This window comes from Myxocyprinus asiaticus, chromosome 19, assembly GCF_019703515.2.
Source record: "Myxocyprinus asiaticus isolate MX2 ecotype Aquarium Trade chromosome 19, UBuf_Myxa_2, whole genome shotgun sequence".
In the NCBI taxonomy this organism is placed as follows: Eukaryota; Metazoa; Chordata; class Actinopteri; order Cypriniformes; family Catostomidae; genus Myxocyprinus; species Myxocyprinus asiaticus.
Window position 1 is genome coordinate 19225704 of NC_059362.1, and position 25202 is coordinate 19250905.

Consider the following 25202-nt stretch of genomic DNA (forward strand, 5'->3'; position numbering starts at 1 on the left):
TAGTTTGATGGCTATAAATAAACATTTTAAACTGATTAGCTTTGATTTGTGCTTTTTATTTTAAGTTTGTGTGACCAACGATCAGATGTATCCAGGCCATTTTCAATAAACAACGTTTCTTTAATCTCCTTTTTGTTCTTTACACTGTTCTTCAACTGTTAAAACTCAGGTCACCCGCATATAAGCTGACACTGTTAAAAAAGTCAGAGCTTGTGTGCTACCTAACAGGCCATGTCTCCATCCTGTTCTAAATGTTTTATGGTCATCTAGTCACCCTAGCTATGGGATGGAATTTCATAAATTCTAAAGAGTCACTGTGTTAGGTTAAGTTTGATATGGACAGGAGAACTATTGAGTGTTTTTACACAAGTAATGTGTAAAAAAGGTTAACATCAAGTTCTAAGATACTGTATCTGGATCCATCTGAAAACACTTGGTTCTATAAATGCTACATTGTGGCAACTCAATTCAAGTTACATTTTGCATACGCATCTCTTTTCTTGAGTCCACTGAGCAAGTATGGAGATAATGGATGAGCTATTAATTTCAAAGATGCAAATATTTGACTTTACAAAGTCTTCATTTAGACCAGGGGTTTTTAAACTAGGGAACGCAGACCCCCAGGGGGCAGCAAAATATTTAGTCTGAAAAAAACAAACAAAAAACAGTAAACAGTAAAAAAATGACAACATTATTTGAATATATTATTATTGTTTCATTCTAAAACCATAAGATTAATCACTTTTATTTTATTCTACTGACAGCAAACTTAATAAAAACAAATCTGCATATAATTTCATATATTATGAAAAAAACATTTCTTATTTGTAAGAAATAAGGGTTATACTTCAATATTCTCTTAAAGCTGCTTTGAAACAATACTTATTATGAAAAGTGCTATACAAATAAATTTGAATTTATAGAAAATGTTTAAGTTTGAATGGAAAATGCTTCAGATTTAAACATCTTACATTACTATAATAGATAAAAGACACTGTCAAATTAACAAACAAGTATATTTTCTCCATTTAAATTTAAATAATTATTTTGCTTTAGTACAAATCACACTATAAAAGCCTGTTATTGTAATGTCTTTATAATATCATGTTTACTATTTTTCTCAGATGAAGGGTGCCTCGCAGGGAGATCATCATATTTTGGGGTACTTGGCATCAAAAAGTTTGAAATGGAAGGAGGCAGGGATATGATTGGAAACAAGCAAAATGGTCTGGGAACCAAGGTTAGAGTCATAACCAGACCGTTCCCTTTTAAGTCGGTCACTTCAATGCCGAGTCAGTAGCTGACACTAAGGGAATTGTATACAATCATGCCATGCTATTGATTCAGGTCGCTCAACACGAACCAGTCCAGAGAATGGACATGAGACATCTGTCTCCAAGTAAATATCTTGAACAGAGACTTCAAAAGTGTCCGGTTCAAACGCGTCAAATCCAGTAAGGGCCAAAAAAAATACTGGCTGTAGAAGCCATCTTGTGGTTCACATGCTGGCACTGAGTCTATCGCATCCTTGGTGAGGAGACATTGTACCTTGGAGCGTAAAACCGACTTTGCTCAGTACCCAACTGGAAATGCCTTAAAGACTGCTGCACACGTCAGCATAAAGGACCAGAGGACACAGGGGCTCACCTGTGCCCACCAGGGAAAGAACGCCACCAACCCTTGGGGAGCGGTTGTGTAGTACACATTGGAACTGGAAATGAGCTAATTTCCATGCACATGTTTGAGCCTCGAACATTGGCAACAAGGTCTAAACTTTTTATTGCAAAGTGACAGACATTTGGCACTAAGCCAACAATAGCACAAACAGTAACAGTGTCGTGAACATCTTCTCGATCCCTGCAATTGGTGGTGGGAGAACAAGAGGAACTGCAGGGACTCTGAGGAGTGGTCTGGGCCATCTTTGGAGCCGTGAGTTCTGGTCCAGGCTTCATGCTACTCGAACCATCAAGAACAATTTTATGCTTAGGCCAAGGCTACTGGGGCTTAACTGCTGATTCAGTCTCCAGTGAAATTTATAAATTAAAACTATTTCCTCTTTATTTGGAAAAAGACAAACAATGTCAAAGTAAATAAATAAAAATCAACCTTACTAAAATGCTAAATATAACAATATGCCACATTTTTGTTTAAAATGTTGTTTTTAATAACATTATTATTCTTATTCTTATTATTCTTATTATTATAAACTTTGCTTAAGAAACTGAAAATAAATGCGACAAAGAAAATAAAACTTAAGTAAAAAAAAAAAAAAAAGAAAAAAAAAAGAAACTAACAAAAATAAACACTTCTAGAAGAAAATAAATATCAATAAATATAACTTCTTGCAAAATAAATAAATAAATAAATAAATGACCAAATTAATGAGTGCTTCATTTTGAGGTGGTAAAACAGATTGCTTGTATTACGAGTGAAACAGCTTGCAGATTAAAATTTTCTGCTCTGTACACCATGTCGCACCCGCTTTATTAACAAGCTCCTCTTCATTTTCTTGACCTGCTTGGTAGTTGACCCATTTTGTGGAGCTTTCTTTCTCCATTTGGGGTTTTCCTGGGTCAAAAATTATTGAGTAGCGCAAGTGATCCAGCTCTGAGCTCTCCTGTCTCTGGAGCAAAAATATCAGAAAGCCTGCTGGACTCGTGACACTTCAGAGCTCCAGAGACAACACGCTACATTCATATGAAACATTTGCTTGTCAAATGAGAAGAATATTTAGCACTTTTATAGTGCCAAACTCACGATGAAGGTCATTAAATTTGCTTGGGCAGCCATGGAAAAAAATTTAAATGCTGGAAAATCCCTATCCATGTTTCTTCAATTCTCTCAGTCTCACATGAAGCCCTGCCCACTGATAGACAAGCCCACACGCTGCGCACATGGATGTTTACATATGGCAATATACACGATATAGCAAAATCTCTATCGATTGACACTTTATATCGTCGCCACGATATATATCGTCATATTGCCCAGCCCTAAACGCCGCTGCCCCAAGGAAGAGCGCGAGCGAGTTGGTTGTGCCACAGAGCCTCGGCAAGATGTGGTTGTACGCTTGCGACGAGATGAAATCTCTGAAGAAAAAAAATCTTGCTGAAATAACGCTGTGCTTCGGTTTATATGCTCGCAATGCGCATCGGGTGCAGAGCGTCATGCGTCAGCACACAATTAATTGCCGTGATTTTAAAAGGTTTCAGAGATCATCACTCCTGGGAGGAGTTTTCCATAGTGTCAGCTACTGACGCAGTGTCGAAGTGACCGACTTGAAAGGGTTTACCTTTACCACTTACTGGAAAACCTAAATACAGTTACAGAAAAACACAATGTGATGAGACTGTCTGCACAGGCTGCGCCTTGCTAATACTGGGTATGCCCAGTTGCTAATACCTTTTTTCCTTCATTAGTTCAAAATTGTTCTGCAGTGTACTTTAAAAGTAAAAATATTCCAATTAATGAAGCCATAAAAAGTTGCATGCATAATTATAATAATAATAAAATAAGAACGAACAAAATGCTGTTTTAATAAAGTTTCAGATGGAGTACAGCATGTCACACCACAGGACATGTCAACTTCCCAAAAGTTTTTCATTCAACTACCCTTATACAGTGTTTATAGTACCAATCGATCAGGGTTGGGGTGACTACAAACAATACACGATGATAAAGCTCACCTCATGGTTCATGATTTTTCCGTAGGTCTCCACCAATGATTCAGCGTAGAAAGGTGTTTCACCATACAGCATTTCATACATACAGACACCTAGAGACCACCAGTCACACTCTGGCCCATATTTTCCCATGCCGTCCTCCATGGCCTGCAGGATCTCTGGAGAGATGTAGTCTGGAGTGCCCACAGCCACTGAGGACTGGACCTGCACATGAAGATGGCAGCAAGAGACAAAACAGATGAGGTGGGATAGGCCTCCATTTGCAATTAAATAAGACTATATATTAGGGAAAACCATAAAAAAGCACATATGTACTTTAAATGAACAGCAATAGCTATGACTGCACAATCCTACTAACTACAAAGAACATTTTAGGTATGTAATATTTCACCCTACCAAGTCTTGCTCAATCTTGCTCATAAAACAACGCTTAGTAACCATACAAAGCATTCAAAAAACATTCACAAAGTCTTGACCTCAGGTTATTTTGCTAGAATGATTGAATGTACTGAGCAATATTTCAGCCAAGAGCTATGAAATTCATGACTCTTTTTGACTGTACTACTAAAAACTTTTACCATACAATTGTTTTGCGGTGCTGCACACTACAAGACACTTATTTCTATCTGTAATGCTCCTGCGTTCATTTAAAGTTCTGTTTTTTGTGGATCGATCCAGAAAAAAAAAAAAATCACAATGCATCTGTGAATTGTTTTTCCTTCCCCCTATTTTGAAACAGATGAAGTTGATGTTTGAAGATATTTAAACAAGACCAGGAAATTTAATATTTAGATAATATATTTAAAAAGCGTCTTAATGTGAGTGTTCTATTAGAACTAGATATTCTAGATTTTTTTTTAATTGACCTGCCAAAACTTTTACTGTAAGTTAATACATTATTATTATTATTATTATTATTATTATTATTTTAGCAAGATAAGTGTCCAATAATATATTTATTTTTAGCTATCCTTCTTGTTGAGCCCTGCCTTAGCATTGTGGTGACAGTTTTGCACAGCAAGCATTACTCACATTTGCTTAAGAAAATGTAAAAATCTAGTTTTATATATACACAAGATATGCACATCTGTAGATGTGCAGATGCAATGATGGAAGCCAAATATGGTCACTTCAAAACACAACAAGCAATTTAAATAGATAAAACTTAAGAGGGAAACTGAAATCGATCCAATCAAATTACAACAACTGCAATCACCTCTACTTAACAACTACTTTTAAGATTAACAAGACACAATTACGAAGGTATATGTTTGGTCGCTGTACAACACAACACACGTACAGTTAAAGCGAGTGTTCAGTCCTTCTGCATGCTGCTGGTACAGGAAGCACATTAACCGCAGTAGATAAAAATCATTTTAGCCTTGGTCTTATTATGTGCACTATGGTGACTCATCAGTCCGTAAGCCGGAGGGTTGGGCAGCGTTGGGGCTTTCTAATTAGGCCTCCCTTTTAGGGCAGTGGGGCCAAAACCAGCTCTATCAATGTCAGGAGCATAGAGAGAAGAGGGCAGGGACAGTGCTTTCACCAAACAGATGTAGAGCACCCTGTATGGATGACAAACAGGCTCTGGTTTTAAAGCAACACCAAGGAGTATAAAGTCGGGACCTTTGTCACATACTCACCGTGCCATCTTGCATCATCTTCAGACAGGAGCCGAAGTCAGCGAGACGGATGTGGCCGTTCATGTCCAGTAGAACGTTGTCAGGTTTTATGTCCCTGTGGAACAGGAAACAACTTTCAGCATGCAACGGTTCAAGAAGTGCCTTTAAAAAATAGTAAAGGAAACCCATATGGTGTCTATTTTCACTGGAACACAGAAGTAGACAACTCCTGCCATATAATGACAGTTGACAGTGACTAGGGGCTGTCACAAAAAATACCATAAAAGCAGTCCATATGACTCATGTGCTACATTCCTGTCTTCTGAAGCCATGCGATAGCTTTGTGAGGACCAAACTGAACAGCTCGTATCTAGCCCATGTGTCAATGTCATTAATGTCGGCAAAGTGGGATTGGTTTTTGTGCCATTTAGTAATTCTGGGCGTGAACATGCTCTGATGGAGCTTCCCAGGATGGCAAGATTATCAGTGAATAGTAACTTGAATTATGGTCTGATTCTCACACAAATCTATTGCGTTGGAATATATGGGATACATTGTCTGGTGTTTTTGTTTTTTTTTGTGGTGGGGATGGGGGTTGGGGGGTCCATTTCAGGAGCTTTCCAGAAATGGTTACTATAATGAAATGTCATTACACCGTATGTATTTAGAACAACATCTGCAGATACCGTTCTGATAGATGGTGATTGTTTTTTTAATGCATTCTTGTTTCAAATCACTGATAGTAAATTACACAACTTTGAAAGAAATGTAAATAATAACTTTATTCTCTGTCTCTACATATTTCCATGTTTTAGAGTAACTGGTCTCAGTTATAAACTAAATAATGCAACAAAAAGCACTTTATTAATTCACATTAACATTCTTAACTCACATTAACTGAATTCTAAATACCCTCATGTTAGAATCTGTAATTTTTTTTTATCACCTTAACTGAATTCTGAATGACTATGCTTGACCCTTTTTAGCTAAAGTAGCCTCTGTTTGTTTTAATAAACTCATCATATTCCTTGCTGTGTCAAGCTTGAAGATGAGTAATCAAATTAGTTGTGTTGAAATTTTTAACGGTAGTTCCATCTTGTTAAATTCTAGCAGTGCAAAACTTACAAACTGCAATTCTACAAGAGATTTTCTTTCACACACAGCCCAAGTAGTAGGCTAATTGTCCAACGCTTTTTACCGTCCCCCTTTTGACAGAAAATAATCAGCCCTGTATGGAAGCCCAGAAGTGCCATTTAAAAAATAATACATTATTTTGTATTTTAAAGAATACATTACCAATCTATTAATTTGAAAATAAAAATGTGAACCAATTTATAAATGAACAAATAAATAGACACATTTAAATGTGAATAAATAAACCAGTTTATAAATGGACAAATAAATAGACATTTAAATGTTTAATTCATGTTTTAAAATGTACTTACATTTAGAAATAAAACAGCACATTAATAAGTAATTTTTAAATGCACCTTTTAAACTGTCTTTTAAAAAGCATTTGGAAATTGCTTTTCTTCATCCATTTGTCAGTTGCTTTTCTTTATTGTTTGACTTTTCCTTTTCATTTACCATGTCAATCCATACCAGCTGAAGCCTAGGAGTGCCAATTAAAAATGAAGGAAGGAATAAATGATCAATCTATTCATTTGAAAATAAAAACTTGAATAAGTCAATTTATAAATGGGCAAATAAAAAGACATTTAAATGTGTTTATTTAATTCATGTTTAAAAATGTCATTATATTCAACAATAAAATTGTGCATTAATAAATCATATTTACTTCATGTTTAAAATGTCATTAATGTAGCAATAAATGAGTACATTAATGAGTCTTTTAAATGCACTTTTAATGCACTTAGCACCTTTTAAATTGCATTTTAAAAAGGTATTTGGCAATTGCTTTTCTTAATTCATGAAATTTTCTTAATGAAGAAATGCAATTGCCAAATGCTTTTTAAAACGCAATTTAAAAGGTGCATTTAAAAATGACGTATCATTGTGCTGTTTTATTGCTATGTATAAGTACATGATACATGTTAAAACATGAATTAAATGAACATTTAAATGTGTCTATTTATTTGTCCATTTATAAATTGGTTTATTTATTCACATTTGTATTTTGAAATTAACAGATTGATAATTGATTCCTTCTATTTTTTTATGTTGTTTTAATTGGCACTCCTGGGCTTCCATAGGCCTGATTATTGGCTCTTTTTAAATCAATCAAACGACGTCCGATTAGTGTCCAATGACCAGATAATTTCTTTTATCGGCCGCTATGGATTTTTGGCCGAAACATCTGTGCATCTCCACTTTTGAGTTCAATGAAAAACAATAACAGCAAACTGGTTTGGAACAACATGAGAATGAGTAAATGATGACAGAAATTTAATTTGTGGGTGAACTTTTCCTCTAACAGAGTTAAAAATATCAGTCCATTCTTAAGCTGGCATGAAGCACCGTTCTTCACACAGCTGACTCTACCTTGCACTTAGAGAAGTGTTATTACTCTAGTGGGCAACCCACCCCGACAGCTGCTGCTCTCCATGCCCAGCCATACCCTGCTCTCCATGTAAACAGCCTGCCTTTGTTCAACCTCCTTCATTTTTTTCTCACACACTCTGTCCCTGTCTCTCTACGATTGGGCCACACACACAGTGCCCTCTGTTTCCCAGCCCTGGCACCATGGTGAGCACAGGGGGTACAGAGTAAACATGGTGTCAAAACTCCTCACACCATCAAACACAGCATCACAAATAACACCATTTACAACCTCACTGGCTGTCTAACAGGCTAACAGGCAAGAATGGCCATTCTGTGTGAACACATATGTGCTTTTAAGAGCTCTATCATGACTACAGTGAGCTGCATTGGCCTGGCAGGTTGGTCGCTATTTGTGAGAATGATGGGAGGGGACGGGCTGTTGTGATTGGCTGTGGGAATAGAGTTTGCACCACTGCTGTGTCAGAGGGGAAGCCCTAGTAAGCTTCCACAGAAGGAAGATGAGGAAGGAAGACAAGGAAGGAAGACGGGGCTCAGCTGTATCAGATGGCAACTCAGGACAAGCAGACAGGAAGAGGCCCCTGAACCTGAACAGACCTGCAGCCATCTGCGGTCATTTCATGAAATGACTGGGTGGGTGTGGATGGATGGGTGTGGTCTGTTGGATATAAAGTGTGTCCATTGTTAAAACAGGGGCAATGACCACTGTTCTTAAGTTCATACACTTTGTAAATATCATACCTTGGGTAGATCTTTGTTTGGTACGTCATTTTGTCTGGATCTAGTCTTGCGTAAAAGATTTTTGACTATTGGCATAAAGTCTGGTCAACATTGCATTATTCTGGCCGAGAACCACTAAGTAAGGGCCTGTCTGAATGATATATAAAGTGACCAATGTGATTTTTCAATCCTTGTAAGAACAAAGCAGGATACAGGTGTCCTCAACGATATCTAATTTACATGTAGCATTCCGACCTTTTGATCTTTCTTTTCCAATCGTTTGTGATTACTGGAAAATAATTTCAGAGATTGCAATGACAAGCTGATTAAATATTTTACAGCTGAGCCTAACTACAAAATTTATACTGACTTTTGCAAGCCGGGAAACCACATTTTTTAATTCTCTGATATTTCCAGGCTTTCCATGACCGTGGGAATCCTGTACTTGTAACTGTTTCTAATAAAACACAACTTTGTCAGACAAAAAACCTGTTCACCCTGACTCATGGAAATTAAACAGAAGCTAGCTAATCTCTCAGAACTGGAGATTTCAGAAAGTTCTTGCCATCCAGGTTTCCCACCCTTTTTAACTAATTAATTCCATGACTTTTCCAGACCCTTCCAGATTACTGCATCATTTTGATTCAGACCAATTTGCTAATGATTTTGATTCAATTTGTGGACCATTTTGACCTAGTCATAGACTCAAAAGAACATTTCATTTGCAAATCAGACATCACAATGGCTTGCAAGCAAGTTTTACTCTACACAAGAGCAATATTTAGCTGATGCAGAGGAAAACTAGAATACATATTCCCAATAGAAATTTCCATGATTTTACAACCCTCTACGGACACGTTAAAGAAAGAATCGCCATTATCTAGTAAATTGTTTTTACATGCTAGACTTCTGATGGCATGTAAACATAATGCAACTGAAAAGGATATTAAGTAAACTGGGAAGGGGGCATCTTCACATATGTAGAGTTTTCAAATGACTTCACATGCTATAGTATGTGAGAGTGTATATTTTATTTGTGTGCTTTAGTTCTCTCTTCACTGAAAACAGACACACACACACGCATCTTCAAATTGCCCTACTACATTAACGCTGGTAGTTACAAAGGGTGTGGTTGTTTAGATAGTAAGGAACAACAACATGATGGCATTCACCTGCAACCTGCCGCCATGACACACACACACTCTCTCTCTCTCAACAGAACACACTTACATCAATCACACACATACAGACAGGAAGACAGCAATGTCAGTTAGCGTACGGCTCTTCATTAAAGACTTCAGTCACCACAGAAACTCAAAAATATTCGAAAGAAATATTCTGGGTTCAATACAAGTTAAGCTCAATTGTCAGCATTTGTGGCATTATGTTGATTACCACAAAAAATTAATTCAAATCATTCCTCCTTTTCTTTAAATAAAAAGCAAAAATCGAGGTTACAGTGAGACACTTACAATTGAAGTGAATGGGGCCAATTTTTGGAGAGTTTAAAGGCAGAAATAAGAAGATAAGTATTTTATAAAAGCACTTACATTAATTATTCAGTTAAAACACTTGTATTATTTGAGCTGTAAAGTTGTTTAAATGCTCATTTTTACAGTCATTTTAGGGTTTGCTGACATTATATCATCATGGCAACGAAGTTGTAAAATTAGATATAACTTTACACACAAAAGTATGTTAATTTATCACACTATTATCCTTTTAACACATATATTGTTTATGTCTTGTGGCTATAATTTTGAAACAGTGAGTATTTTAACGTATACGGACTGCCGTTATTCACTTCCAGTATAAGGGCCTCACTGCTTTTTTTGTGCTTTTTTAAACAAAAGGACGGATGTGTCTAAATCATTTTTGTGGTAATCAATATTATGACACAAATGCTGTCGATTGAGCTTAACCTGTATTGAACCCGGAATATTCCTTTAATGATGTTTTTCGATCTCCATCATGTATTTTATCTCGGGATGTTTTCAACCAGTGGATGACCGTTGATTTAGATGCGGATTTAATGGTGTTGCAGTCAAAAAAATAAAATAAAATACCAGTGTCTTCTGCACTGACATACACACACTAGGGTTGCTCCGATACCAAAATTTTGGCTTCAGTACGATATCAGCCCTGGTACCTCGGTATCGATACTAAACCGATACTATAATCAACAAATAAAAAGCCTCCGATTTGTTATGAAATTACACAGAAAATGACTGCATAAAGTCTCACAAATACAAATTATGTGTTTTCTGTTTACATTTTTCTAAATTTCATGTTAAATGTTTTGATCAAATGGTGTTTAATCAAATTGATACATACAGCTTTAATCAAATAAAAATATAATAATAATTATTATTTTAAAAAAATTTAAAATTTTATTTTTGGTCAAATAAAATGTTGCACAACAGAGCTGCACAGTGCTAATGAAAACATTAATGAAAAAAAATCTGATTACCTGTGGCACAAGGCTGCTATGGTTGAATCACAACATGCTGAAAAAACACTTGCATTTGCGATATTGTGATAACAATAATAATAAAACAACCATTTACTATTATATAATTGTTATTATGAGTATTATTGCTACTTTTTGAATATTACATTTTTATACAGTAGTTATATTTTTCAGTCTTCAATTTCACGCATCCAGTTTAATAGAGCTTTCATTTAAGCGGGACTTTTATTTTGACAGACCATTAAGTTCTTCCTGTTTGCGACGGGTTAATTATATCAAGCGTCCCATTAATGCTGGGATAATCCTGTCGCGACTCTAGAGCTGAAATCTTCAAGCACCGGAGGAGTTCATTTACAGTAAGTGTTAACAGCCCTTTATACTCTAAACACACTGCATGAAAATTAAGCACCAGTAGTGTGTGTTGCGTTTGTGCGAGTGTGTGAACATGCGTGCGTGTGTGAACATGCGTGCGTGTGTGAAGCAGATGACGGAGCAGAGCGGCACCTCTTGTACATTCTGTAGTGTGCAGCGCATGTGACTGTATAATATTTAACTGAATTACATCCTTCTGCTGTTTAATGATCACACTTGGCCATATCCAGAGGTTTTTTATTTTATTTTCAAATTGTCATTGATTTCATCTCAAAACTGTCACATCTCATATAATTTTGCTAATATTATTAGCATACTGTAATATGGTACCGAAATTAGCAACAAAGATGATATCATACCTTTTAATTTTTCTGGTATCGCGATACTTCATTAGTACCGGTAAACCGCGCAACCCTGACACACACACACACACACACACACACACACACACACACACATACACATTCACACACACACACACACACACACACACACACACACACACATACACATACACATTCACACACACACACACACACACACACACACACACACACACACACACACACACACACAAACAGTCATTTCACCTGTGTACGTAGCGTTGCTGATGGATGGAGTGGATAGCAAGCACCATCTCCGCCACATAGAATTTGGCCATGTCCTCCGGGAGTCGGTCCTCAAATTTACTAAGCAAAGTCAGCAGGTCTCCACCCACGTAATAATCCATGACCAAGTACTGTAGGAGGGGACATTATCATATCATATGATATCACAAAATTCAATTACACAAGCACTGATTAAGCAATTATAATTTCAAGCGACATTTACAGTACTAATCATACAATCGACCAAAGGATGCATTGTGCCTGATGGCGTTTCTATAGGACGTTAGCTCTATGAGCAGTAAATGTGTGTTGAGGTGGAGATGCATACCAGATAGTTGTCATCCTGAAAGGCATAATGCAGAGTGGTGATCCACTGGCAGTCTCCGTTCACCAGGACGTTCCTCTCTTCTCGGAAACACGCCGTCTATGTAAGATGCAAACAGACTCATCAGATGAAAAAAAAAAAGCCTCAAACATGGTCAATTTAGTGTTTTGTTCTGATAAAGCCTTCTGATCTAACTACATCTGTCTGGGTATATATTTTTTAACAATCAAGTATGATTGTGTAACCCATTCATTACATTACACTGTGTCCTTACCAGGAGTGATGCGATTACACTGAAAAGTGAAAAAAATATCTTCCATGTAAATCTCAAGTTTTTATCATAACCAGTCGAGACCATCATAAGCACAGAGTAACAACATTGTGTTGCTTGCCTGGTTTCCAGTTCCGCAACACCAATTACAGTTAAAGTCAGAAGTTTACATATACTTAGGTTGAAGTCATTAAAACTAATTTTTAACCACTCCACAGATTTAATATTAGCAAACTGTAGTTTTGGCAAGTCATTTAGGACATCTACTTTGTGCATGACACAAGTAATTGTGGCAGCGGGGGTGTGGTCAAGCATCCGTTCGGAGAGAGAGAAAGCAGTAAGGGCACTTGCACCTGAGCTAGATTATGTATAACACTTGTCTCTAATTCCAGTGAGCAAGGGGAGAGTGGCATATAAGCAACCACACCACCAGCAGAGAGTGAGAGAGTCTGGCACAAGGAAGGCCACGGTGCTCCTGAAGCTGCTCCTGAAGCTGCTACATTTAATCTGTTATGTTTGTGAAGCTGATGTGTTTAAGTTACTACGTGCCAATGAAGCTGACGAGTTTGTGAAGTTGTAAAGCATTGAAGTGGCCAATTAAAAGTCCTACCTGAGCCTGGAAAAACCTGCTTCGCTGTGTTCTCCTTCCCTTCTGTTTGTGAGTTGTTACAATAATTTTTCCAAAAATTGTTTACAGACAGATTGTTTCACTTTTAATTGACTATAATCACAATTCCAGTGGGTCAGAAGTTTACATACACCAAGTTAACTGTGCCTTTAAGCAACTTGGAAAATTCCAGAAAATGATGTCAAGCCTTTTGGCAATTAGCTTCTGACAGGCTAATTTGCTAATTGGAGTCAACTGGAGGTGTACCTGTGGATGTATTTTAAGGCTTGCCTTCAAACTCAGTTCCTCTTTGCTTGACATCATGGCAAAATCAAAAGAAATCAGCCAAGACCTCAGACAAAATTTTTTGGACCTCCACAAGTCTGGTTCATCCTTGGGAGCAATTTCCAAATGCCTGAAGGCACCAAGTTCATCTGTGCAAACAATAGTACGCAGGTATAAACACCATGGGACCACGCAGCCACCATACTACTCAGGAAGGAGATGCATTCTGTCTCCTAGAGGTGAACGTAGTTTGGTGCGAAAAGTGCAAATCAATCCCAGAACAACAGCAAAGGATCTTGTGAAGATGCTGGAGGAAACAGGTAGACAAGTATCTATATCCACAGAAAAACGAGTCCTATATCGACATACCCTGAAAGGCTGCTCAGCAAGGAAGAAGTCACTACTCCAAAACCGCCATAAAAAAAGCCAGACTACAGTTTGCAAGTGCACATGGAGACAAAGATCTTACTTTTTGGAGAAATGTCCACTGGTCTGATGAAACAAATATTGAACTGTCAGGCCATAATGACCATCGTTATGTTTGGAGGAAAAAGGGTGAGGCTTGCAAGCCAAAAAACACCATACCAACCGTGAAGCATGGGGGTGGCAGCATCATGTTGTGGGGGTGCTTTGCTGCAGGAGGGACTGGTGCACTTCACAAAATAGATGGCATCATGAGGAAGGAAAATTATGTGGATATATTGAAGCAACATCTCAAGACTGTCAGGAAGTTAAAGCTGGTCGCAAATGGGTCTTCTAAATGGACAATGACCCCAAGCATACTTCCAAAGTTGTGGCAAAATGGCTTAAGGACAACAAAGTCAAGGTATTGGAGTGGCCATCACAAAGTCCTGACCTCAATCCGACAGAAAATTTGTAGGCAGAACTGAAAAAGCATGTGCGTGCAAGGAGGCCTACAAACCTGACTCAGTTACACCAGTCCTGTCTAGAGGAATGGGCCAAAATTCCAGCAACTTATTGTGGGAAGCTTGTGGAAGGCTACCCAAAATGTTTGATCCAAGCTGAACAATTTAAAGGCAATGCTACCAAATACTAACAAAGTGTATGTAAACCTCTGACCCACTGGGAATGTGATGAAAGAAATAAAAGCTGAAATAAATAATTCTCTCTACTGTTATTCTGACATTTCACATTCTTAAAATAAAGTAGTGATCCTAACTGACCTAAGACAGAGAACGTTTTCTACGATTAAATGTCAGGAATTGTGAAAAACTGAGTTCAAATGTATTTGGCTAAGGTGTATGTAAACTTCTGACTTTAGCTGTATGTTCTGATTGGCTGTGATTGTGTTACTTCGTGCAGCAATCTCAAGTTCAGTGTGGACAAATCGCTTGTTGCTAAGGGTTAAATTGGTCAGAAATGGTGTTCCAACACCTTTGATTAATAAATAAATAAATAACTAGCAGCTTGTTTATCAATCCAGTCCATTTCATGTATGCATCTGCCCCGTTTTTGTTTGATTGACAATTTCACACATTCGTTCTCCATTTAGCGAGTGAACTTGCTCAAAAAAACCTTTCAAGTTCATTACATTTAATGTCTTATGTGGTCCAGGGCACCAGAATCACCACCCGATTTTAAATCCCAAATTTACAATTGAACCCTTTCTTGTCAGAGGAAACATGTTGCATCGCACCTGGTTATGATGGCATGGTACAACCGTGCAAGCTAGATTCACCTGCAGTGATGACGTACATGAATTTCCCTAGTAATACCTGTGTGTTTGATATCTCTGCTACACCTATATCTAAAGATCTAATAGTTGTTTAGTAGTTTGCTAGGACCTGGGAGTTCCTTGAAGAAGCTAAATGAAACTCACACTGGATTAGTACTAAACCCTAGTGACACAAGATCTCCTGACATGCCTCTGGGAGGCCTGTAAACACTGTCAGAAGTGATCGGGATTAATCTGGGGCATAAAGGAGCTGGAGTAGAATTGAAAATGACCTTGCTCTGCTTAAGACATCACTAGGTTTGATCGCTGAGCCATTAGGATAAGAGACAAACTGTACCTGATCTGTGGGAATACTTGGGATTAGGGCTGAAACGATTAGTCGATGTTATCGTCAACGTCGACAATAAAAAAATTGTAGACAAAATTTTTCATTGTCGAATAGTCGTTTAATCTCATTTAACGTAACATGAGATCACATTAAACTCTAATGATAACGTGTGAGAGCAGCACTGCAGCTTGTGCCTGACTGAGGAGAGGAAGAATTACACAGCTCACAGTCAAGATGCACTCCAAACAGCTTCAGGTGATGTAGATCACAAAGTATGAGGGAATTATACAAAAATACCAAATAAGTAAATACAGAAGTACTCTCACTGAGGAATAAGCGGAGCTGGAGCTCTCTAAAGGAAACACCCCAGCGTTACATCTTTAATGCAGTTATATTTAATGCGTTATAACTTTATTAAAAGTACAAATAATACGGACGCAGGTCATGTAAATAACTACAAACTCTGAAACTGGCATATCTCTGTGCGATCAGTGCCTTTTCTATGAGTTGCGCGGATGTCCTGATCTAAGTGGGAGATATCGAAACTGCACCCGGCTAATGCACACTCTGTTGCGGGGACGCATCTAGATTATAACGTGAATGCTCACGACTTATTGAATCATAATATTTGTCAGAGTGCATTTCTTATCGTGAAGAAAATTGGCAATACGCAGCTTCATTAATAAGAGAGAGTTTTTTTTTTTTGTGAATTAAAGATGGATTGAAGTGAACAGAAAGGTGTGAGAGGGTAGTCTTTGCCCCATTATACACAGCAACAATATACATTTTTTATTTGTTTTGGCTTGTTTTCCAATATAAATATCTAAAACTCCTTTAAAACAATGTACATTTATTTTTAGAAACTATATTGCAGAAGAAAATATTGTTATCTGAGAATGTTGAATATAAAATTAAAAATACAAATATTTTAAAATATCTAAAAATCCTTTAACATGAATTCACTTGAGAAGCAGCATATAAGATATTTAGACTTGCTTTTAGAGAACAGATCTTGAATATAAGTATATTTTGTAAGTATTACCAAGTGAAAAAATACACTTATAAACAAAATACACTGTATCTTAAATATAATTCTCTTAAAGCAAGTCTTTGCTTCTCAAGTAAATGTATCTTGTTTTAAGGATTTTTTGACATTTTAAATGGAAAACAAGACAAAAACACTTGATAACAATAGGATTTTTTGCAGTGAATTTCTTTACTGAATTAAACTTAAAGTATTTTCTCCCTTTAATTCAGTGAATGTCATTTAGAGGTATTTTTAAAAGATGATTTTGTCCTCTTTATTGTTAGTAAGCCCGTTTAATACAATCTTTTAAGTCAGGCACAAGCTGAATAATCGGTTAAGAGCTAATGATTAATTGTTGCAATAATCGATTATCAAAATAATCGTTGGTTGCAGCCCTACTTGGGATGAATTCGGAGAGCTATTCTGGAAAGGTGCGACAATGGAGTTTGAGAGTAAACATCCTTACCTCGGCCCTCTTCAGCATCTCCCACTTGTTGAGGATCTTCATGGCGTAAACACGCTCAGTGTGTTTCATCTTTACCACAGCAACCTAAACAGATGAGTTAAGGAGGGGTTAGCCAATGCATGCAAACCAATTAAAATGCAGTTTGATTCAGAGACAGTGGGGAATTCAACCATTTTTATTTTCTTCATTTATCAAATATTATGCACTTGTGACCCACTTAGACTGAAATCCCTATAGGGAAAGAAACTCTCTGAATGAGATGCTTTTGATCTTTAATGCCTCTGAAAGCCAAAAAAACATGAAGGCTGAGACTTGAGACTGCTGAATGTTTGCCTAAAAATGGAGCGCCACAAGGACTAGCTAATATAGGCCACAAGACTGTAGTGCACCATCAAATGTCAAAAGCATATTAAGGGTGTGAGAGGGTGACTAAGGCCTTCCCTTCAGGGAGAGTGAATAATATTAGGAAAGGGACTGGTTGGAGAGGTTATTCACTTGGGGTGGCGACAACAAACACCCTACTTGCAGGAGGACATACCAGTCAGGGAGGGAGATACATTATGAGTGCAGTGAAAGACTCTGAAATTGTTGGACATAACAAACAGTAAACAACAAACTGTTGCCCAGTATTTCCATCAGGGTATGAAATTAGCACCAGCCACCCACCAAATGCGGGTACTTTTTTTCACAGTGGCGTGCAATTTTGTTCATCTGCCCGCCACTGTGTCGGGCAACCTAAAAGACATCTCAGAGTGACATATAACAAGAAATAAAGTTAGACAAAGATATGCACTTGAAGAAACACACCTGATTATACTGTATTCTGAAGAACATATGAAAGAAAAGACGTTGATGCATGTGTCTGATTCACAGTCTGTTCAGAGTTTAAGTGGGGGTATGCTGCTCAAAGTGGCAGGCAAAATTGGGCAATCATCAGCCACTGTGACTGGTGGGCAAAAAAGTTTGAACGTTCATACCCTGACCCCTATAGTATTAAAATGGACAAGAGCTGTTCATAAAGTTCAACAAAACTCTACAAGGCTGTCAAATAAAAATGTGAAATTCAAATGTTTGTCGATTTTTATGAAAAAAAAAAATTCACATTTCAGTGCAAAAACTACATTGCAATTTTAGATGTATGCCAAGCAATGGCAATGACTAGGTGGAGGTCTTTTGCCATTGCATCTTGCTCTCTCTTATCAGTGTGTCGCAGCATAAGCAACACTTTTTAAAATTATGTGTCCTAAAAAAAGCATCTTGGGACCCCCGTGTGCGTTCTGTTCCATTCTGTTGCACTTTGACTAGCATCCTGTTTGAACAGCCCCATTGCAGCTCTGTACTCAGATATGCCCTTACTGCAGTGAGGTTGAGTCTGAGCCACAAATGCCAAATCAAATGAAATCAGCTGAAGAACACTTCTACCTAGGAATATTACCACCAAATACTACTGTCATTTAGAAAAACACTGTGGTAGCACTGGTATTTTGAAGCCTGACAACCACAAGAGTACCATGGCACCGGTTTACTGTGCACCACTAAGGGTCTGTTCCAAAACCTAATGAGCTTCCTCCGGAGGCAGCATTTTAAGACATCATAGGCGCGCTCCCGACACGAAGGCTGTTCCAAAACGTAGGTATCTTAATTATGCTGCCTCAAAAGATACCTTGTTTTGGACTAATTTTAAGGTAGCATTGTATGTATCCTTCCCCGGGTAGGCAATCCCAGAATGCACCGTGATGAGCTCGGTGGAAAAATAAATCCAAGATGGCAGATGAAGCGAGAGATATCTGGATTATAAATATACTTCTAATACATTCAATATTGAAAAGTATTGATAAAAAAAAAATTGCCATAGAAGACTGACTATTTGACACAAAATGTGTGTACTATGCGTATTCATGCTCATTAGAGTATTGCGTTGTTCCTCTCACATCACCTCTATTGAAATCAATTGCGAGTACAGTCTTGCATGCACTGCCTGCATGTGACGAGCACTATTTGACTGATGCACAGAGCCACTGCTGCCTATGTTCCAAATCGCTCTCTCTTGAGGCATCATTTTGGTAAGATGGTCAAATGTTCTTTGATAAAAATATTTGTTTAAGAAAGCAGCCTTCCGAGTACCTTTGCATAGTCATATCGGTGCAAAATCGGTGCACAGTCCACATAGAAAAGGTCTGTTTTCATTCCAGCTCAAAAATGAGCTATATCGGTCACCATACTGGTAATCTGTGAATTTTCCCTCTCTAAAATCGGTATCGGTCTCAAAAATCCCATATCGGTCGGGCTCTAGACACAACAGCAACTCAACACCATTGCTGTTTATTTATGTACTATTTAGTTAAACGTTTTTTCATGATCCATAATGCTGTCACAGGTAAGAAAGTGTTTCTTATTCTTGTGATGTTTACTGGAGGTTGGCAATCTAGCTTATGGTGCATTACTGCCACCTACTGAACTGGAGTGAGGAGCATCACAAAGTCTTTCAGTGGAGTCAAACGTCAGCTGAAGATGATGAAATTGGCAAAATCTCATCAAAAAGAGGTCACACACCTTATGTAGAATTAAATTCTAAACTGAGTGTACTTTCAAGTTAGCTTACCATCTGGAGTTTACTTGTAAACAAACAAGTTATGTTTAATTCATTCTTGAGATGTAACAAACATGTGGAATGCAATTCTGCCCTCATTAATGGTATGAAATGTGATAAATATAGATATCGAAGGATATGAGTGATTTTTTTTTTTTTTGCCATATCGCCCAGCCCTACAGCCGGGTATATTTTCACAATAAACAATATAAGAGTGCTGTATGGTTTGTATTTATATGCTGTTTCCTCTTGTGGACTTGCAAGACATCGATTTAAAAATATGGTGATCACTGATGTCTCACAGCTTTTTTCTCTTAAGTGAAATCATATCTTTAAAATTAATTATTACAATTAGAAATATAATTAGAAGTTTGGTAATATTTAAGAATTTAGTTTCTCAGCCCTTTTGACAGCCCTAAAATTCTATAATATGGGTTAATATAGTATAAATTGGCTTACAAAAACTGTGGGATTTGGGAATAGTTCACCCAAATATGAATGTTCTGTTATCATTTACTCATTTAATCCTTCTTTAAAATCTGTGTGCTGAACACAAAAAGAGATGTTGTTCTCACTGCTCTTTTCCATATAATAAAAGCATATATTGACCAGGGGCTGTCAAGTCACAAAAGCACCATAAAAGCATTCCATTTGACTTGTGCACTATATTCCAAGTCTTTTGAAGCTGCATGATAATCATATGACTACATTTATGGTTTTCTATATGGTGCTTTTGTCCTTTTTAAAGCTAGACAGCCTCTGGTCACTTTATGATTTCATTGTATAAAAGAACAGTGTCAAAATTCATCAGAATCTCTCCTTTTGAAGAAAGTAAGTCACAATGGTTTAGAACAAAATAAGTAAATTACAGAATTTTCATTTTTGGGGAAATTTTCCTTTAAATCGGACAGGAGCAATTCTTAACTAAAATATGAGTCCTATAGTTATTTGATCAACCGTTGCATGTGTGTTACCACATGACTTGAAAACATGAACTTCTGTTTGTGACCTCTGTTTTTCTGCTATCTTCAGTCCACTGGCTATTTGTGACTGCCCAGCAGGCTAATGATAAGTGGTGTCATAAATTTTCCTGTACATTACCTTCGGGACACATCACATGATGTGTGTGTACACTCAGTGGAGGAACAGTTTTACCCACACACGGCCCAGCCCCGCATACCTGGCCAGCGTACAATGTGCTGCTTCAGCAAAGAACATGGCACAAACTGTGACTTTGCACACTAACGGCAAATAACAAGCCCCACCAGTGTTTTCCATGCTTCACCCCCCTTTGATATCCTTTGGAGTGTGTGTTTGTGTGTGTGTGCGCATGTATCCAAGTATTTGAACGGTACACTTGGGCAACAAACTCAAACAGAGGTTTAATCACACACACTCACTTCTTATCTGTCAAGCTCCTAACCACACCAGATAACTGACCTCATTACGAAAACAAACCGAACCCAGAGTTCCTCCTCCCAACGTGTCTCCTGTCCTCTTTCCCTCTCTCCTTTTTTAGATACACATTTCCACAAAGGCTGTCAACCTGACCTGATTCAAAATGCAGGGGAGGTACGTGGAGAAAGAGAGAGGGTGGTGACCAGTGTGGACTCATGTTCCGGCGCAATTGGACAAGTCACTGACAAACTCCCATCCATAAGAGATCATGTACGACATACACAGTAAGGGTCCTAATGGATCAAAGAATATATTAGATTGAGCAGTTTTGGCATAAAGGTCTATACAGTCGGGCTGGGCTTTATTGCAAAAAAATAAAATCTCGATTTTTTTAATCAAACTTATGGACGATTCACGATTTTTTTCAACTTTTAAATGTACTCCAACATGATTCAAATTGTATATTCTTTAAATATAGTTGAAGTTGAGGCCGGCTTGACAAAACACGTCGACATTTATTGTTGCACTTGTCAATCTCACACAATAAGACACTTTTCAGCAGTACACAAAAGTTTTGCTTTTCAGCATCCACCACAATGACACGCAGACACACGCACACAGCTTTGTGTATCCGTCCCTCTCTCTCGTCTGTCGCTGTCTCCTCTCCTTAAATACTCCCGCCGTCCCTCACTGGAACAAGAGACCGGTGTGGCACACAGGTGAACCTAATTCACTACTTATCTTCCCAGCCTCGCTCTGCTCAAACGCCGCTTGGCCCCGCCCTGCTCGCCACAGTAAAATAACTTAAAATCTACTAAACCCAGATGTTCAGAAATAATAATATTTGGAGCGCGCCACACACGTGCAGCTGATCAGATCGGGAGAGGCATTAAGACAAGCACTATGTATTCTTTTTTTCATCCTTATTCAGCCTTTGGTGGATTTACAATGTATCAAACTATAGCGTTTGCAATATATTTAGCAAAATCTCGATTTCTCGATTAAAAAAATTCAAATGAATTGGAAAAATCTTAAAAACTGCCCAGTCCTACTATACAGCGAGATGGGTGCTAAGCAACCTTGCAAAACTGAGGATATGAAAGGCTTTGCATCATTGTCAATATGTAATGCACGATTCAAAATTGGCTTTGGGCCTTATTGTATAACTAAGAGGTTATACAGTGCACCAGCGAGAGATGGAAAACAGCGAATTCGCTTATCTGGGTTCATTTACACCTAGTCATTTTGTGCATCTTGATCGCTGAATTGCTAAACAATTGGCCACCTTGCTATACATTTGGCCACATAAATGTGCCTCCACAAAACAGATATTCCCGATCTACTACACCTGTCCTATTTTCAAATATATAGTTTGCATCTGAGATGACGCTAATGCCAGGCACCAACATTTTGCTGGACTTGATATGGCTCATTAAATTACTGCAGCCCTAACCCTGAAGTAATTTATAAAAAAATGGCCTCTGCCATGAAAGTTGTGTCTAAACGTTGTGTCTAAATTCTGAACTGCATGTGACTGAATCTGTCTTCATCTTGTAGTTGATTGTTGGCATACAATATTAATTATGTCAGTGTACCTTTAGAAAACAGAAGCCGTCGTCGTCCTTAAATCAATACAGAGGGCTGTGTCTGGTGTGTACTTTGACCCAGTCATTTGCTACATGGGTGATTCACTGCACTAACTCAATACAACAGATAAAGAGATTAACGTTTATCCTCAACCCAGAGGCCTGACTGTTTAGCAGTCATTACAGGTGGTTTTGTCTGACATGTAGTGACTCACTGTGACATTATGTAAAAAATGTCTGCCTCATTCTGGTTCTCCTCGATTCCCCTCCCTGTTCCATGATTTCTTTTTCTAATTCTATTCAACAGAATAATTATTCGGAGTAAGTCTCAGGCGAGGCAAAAAGGAGTGCCATCGAACTATGTGTCTACTAGACACTACCACAAAAAGTTAAGACTTGAAAAGGAATAGTTCACCAAAAATAAAAATCTTGTGCCGTTCAAAGCTCACATGACCCTTTTTCGGTTGAACACAAAAGGAGAAGTTTAGCTAAATGTTCATGTTGCTTTTTTCCTACATATTCAAACTTCCTGTGTCAAACATGTATCATTGTTTATCTTAGCGCAGCTCAGTGAGCTTAACTGACACCGTGTAAGGGGGAGAAGAAATCGTGCACGTTGGTTCTTTTGTCGTCGCAGGACATTCGGGTGTAAGAAAATAAACAAGATTTGAGAAGGGGGGTCTTCCGCACTCCACACTTTGAAAACCAATGGGCTAGAAGACACACAAGAACCAACGTTCAGTCTAAAAAGACTTCATCAGGGTTTCTTAAGACTTTAAGACCTTTTTAAGACCAACTAAAGAAAAGTTAAGGAATCAATTGAAGGGAACACAATACATCAATATGTTCTCTAAATGTAAATGTAAATGTCAAGGGAGCACATGAAGAGTCATATTTATAGCAACACTTCAAAGTTTAAAAATGAATGACATGTCCGAGCCCCCTGGATGTGTAGTTGAACAGGGGGTTTGATGAAAAAATGCAGTCAGGAGCGTGTGTTCTCCATACCCTTAGTGGTGGTGACTGAAGCTGAGGAGGGTGGATCAGATCATGGGTCCAAAAGCCAAGTTCTTTGTCGACAGTACGGCAGGAACACGCTATAACTGCACACCGTGCGTAAAAGTGCAAACACAAACACAGTCCACGGTTTTCCACTCCGAACCTTCACAAATCGGCATCTGGGATATATACAACCCTCATATTGTTGTTTTCATCTTTTCATTAGCTACACGACCCATCAGTCAAGAATGATCTAGCTTTTCATTGGCCAGCTTTATCCAGAGACGAACATGGACTGTCCTGTTTGGCTATTTTGAATGTCTACCCAATCACAACTGCACAGAAAATTTTGAGGGAGGGCTCATTTTGCTCGTAAGACCCTCCCAAATATCATGTTTGGGTGTTTTGCTACTGAAACACTACACAGAGTGCAAGATTTTACAGAGAATGGACATGAATGATAACGTGTTGAATATGTAAAACCTGAACAAAGACAGATTGATCAATGTTTCTTCATATTTGTACATTTTTTGACTAAAATCTCTAATGGATTTTATTTATAAACAAAACAATACTTATATACTTTTTAACTACAAATGCTTCCGTACATCTCTGTGACGTGCGCTCATGAGAGGGATGACGTAAGCTCGTTGGTAAGGTCACGCGTCACGTGGAGGAGGAGACAGGAAGCGCGTCATTGTTTACAAGAGAAACTTGCATAGACCAAGTGCCGTTCACAAACCAAAACAGTCCAAAACAATTTCAAAACAATATAAAATAATAAAAGAATAATTTCCAAATAATAATAAAAAAAAAAAACATTACTGCAGTAAATAACCATCTTTTATTTTGGAGCAATGCTGTTGCATTATCTACTTGTGCTTTTTCTTTAGCAGAAAATATAGGCTATATGACTGTCAGGAATTCAAGCCACACAAGTTGTAGTTAGTGAAACCAAGTGTGAGAGCATTTACTGAGATTCACAGGATTTACAGGGTTTACACAGTGAGATCAATAGTACAGGTGATATCACACAGAAGAGAAGCTTCACAAACGTATTTATGCAGGCAGTGATGAGCGAGTGAAATGAGTGCAGGTGCCGTGAATTAGAAATCGGGTGATGAGGAGCGGAGCACTTAGAGAGGTGCAGAGCCCGAGGTAGGCGTGACAATGACAATGTTTTCACACATACCTGAGTTTACTGGAAAAACAGCACAGGCACAGCCGATGAATTCAGATATCGACACTTTGTTTCTTTCGATGGTCTGAAATCCTCAGGGGTAAAATGTTCACTGCACACCCTCCAATATTTGAGAGAATGTAGGGGTGTACTGATATCCAGGTTCAGCGTGATAAGCCAGAGCTTCAATCGCTCACGATCATGTATAAGCAATCGATGAAAGGTTAATATTTTTCCCGGCATGCATTTCCTTTGGGGTTTCTGAAGGTTGAAGCATCCAGGATACACATATCAAATGACCATTTTGAACAATACACTTATACAAATACAAATCTACAGCAAAGACAATTAAACTTTTGTACAGCGCTCCTCTTGTAAACAATGACGTGCTTCCTGCCTCCTCCTCCACGTGACGCGTGACCTTACCAACGAGCTTACGTCATCCCTCT

General features: G+C 37.9%; 1 protein-coding gene across 4 annotated transcripts in view; it reads right to left on the reverse strand.

Moving 5' to 3' along the window:
• cdc42bpb (CDC42 binding protein kinase beta (DMPK-like)) overlaps positions 1-25202 on the reverse strand; it is a 121942-nt gene that overhangs the window by 53298 nt on the left and 43442 nt on the right. For all 4 annotated transcript variants that reach the window (XM_051645080.1, XM_051645078.1, XM_051645079.1 and 1 more), the window contains exons 3-7: positions 17001-17084; positions 12324-12419; positions 11978-12126; positions 5327-5420; positions 3687-3887 (exon numbers count right to left, since the gene is read on the reverse strand). In XM_051645080.1, coding sequence (XP_051501040.1) covers positions 3687-3887; positions 5327-5420; positions 11978-12126; positions 12324-12419; positions 17001-17084 — 624 coding nt within the window. The remainder of the gene's footprint in view (positions 1-3686; positions 3888-5326; positions 5421-11977; positions 12127-12323; positions 12420-17000; positions 17085-25202) is intronic.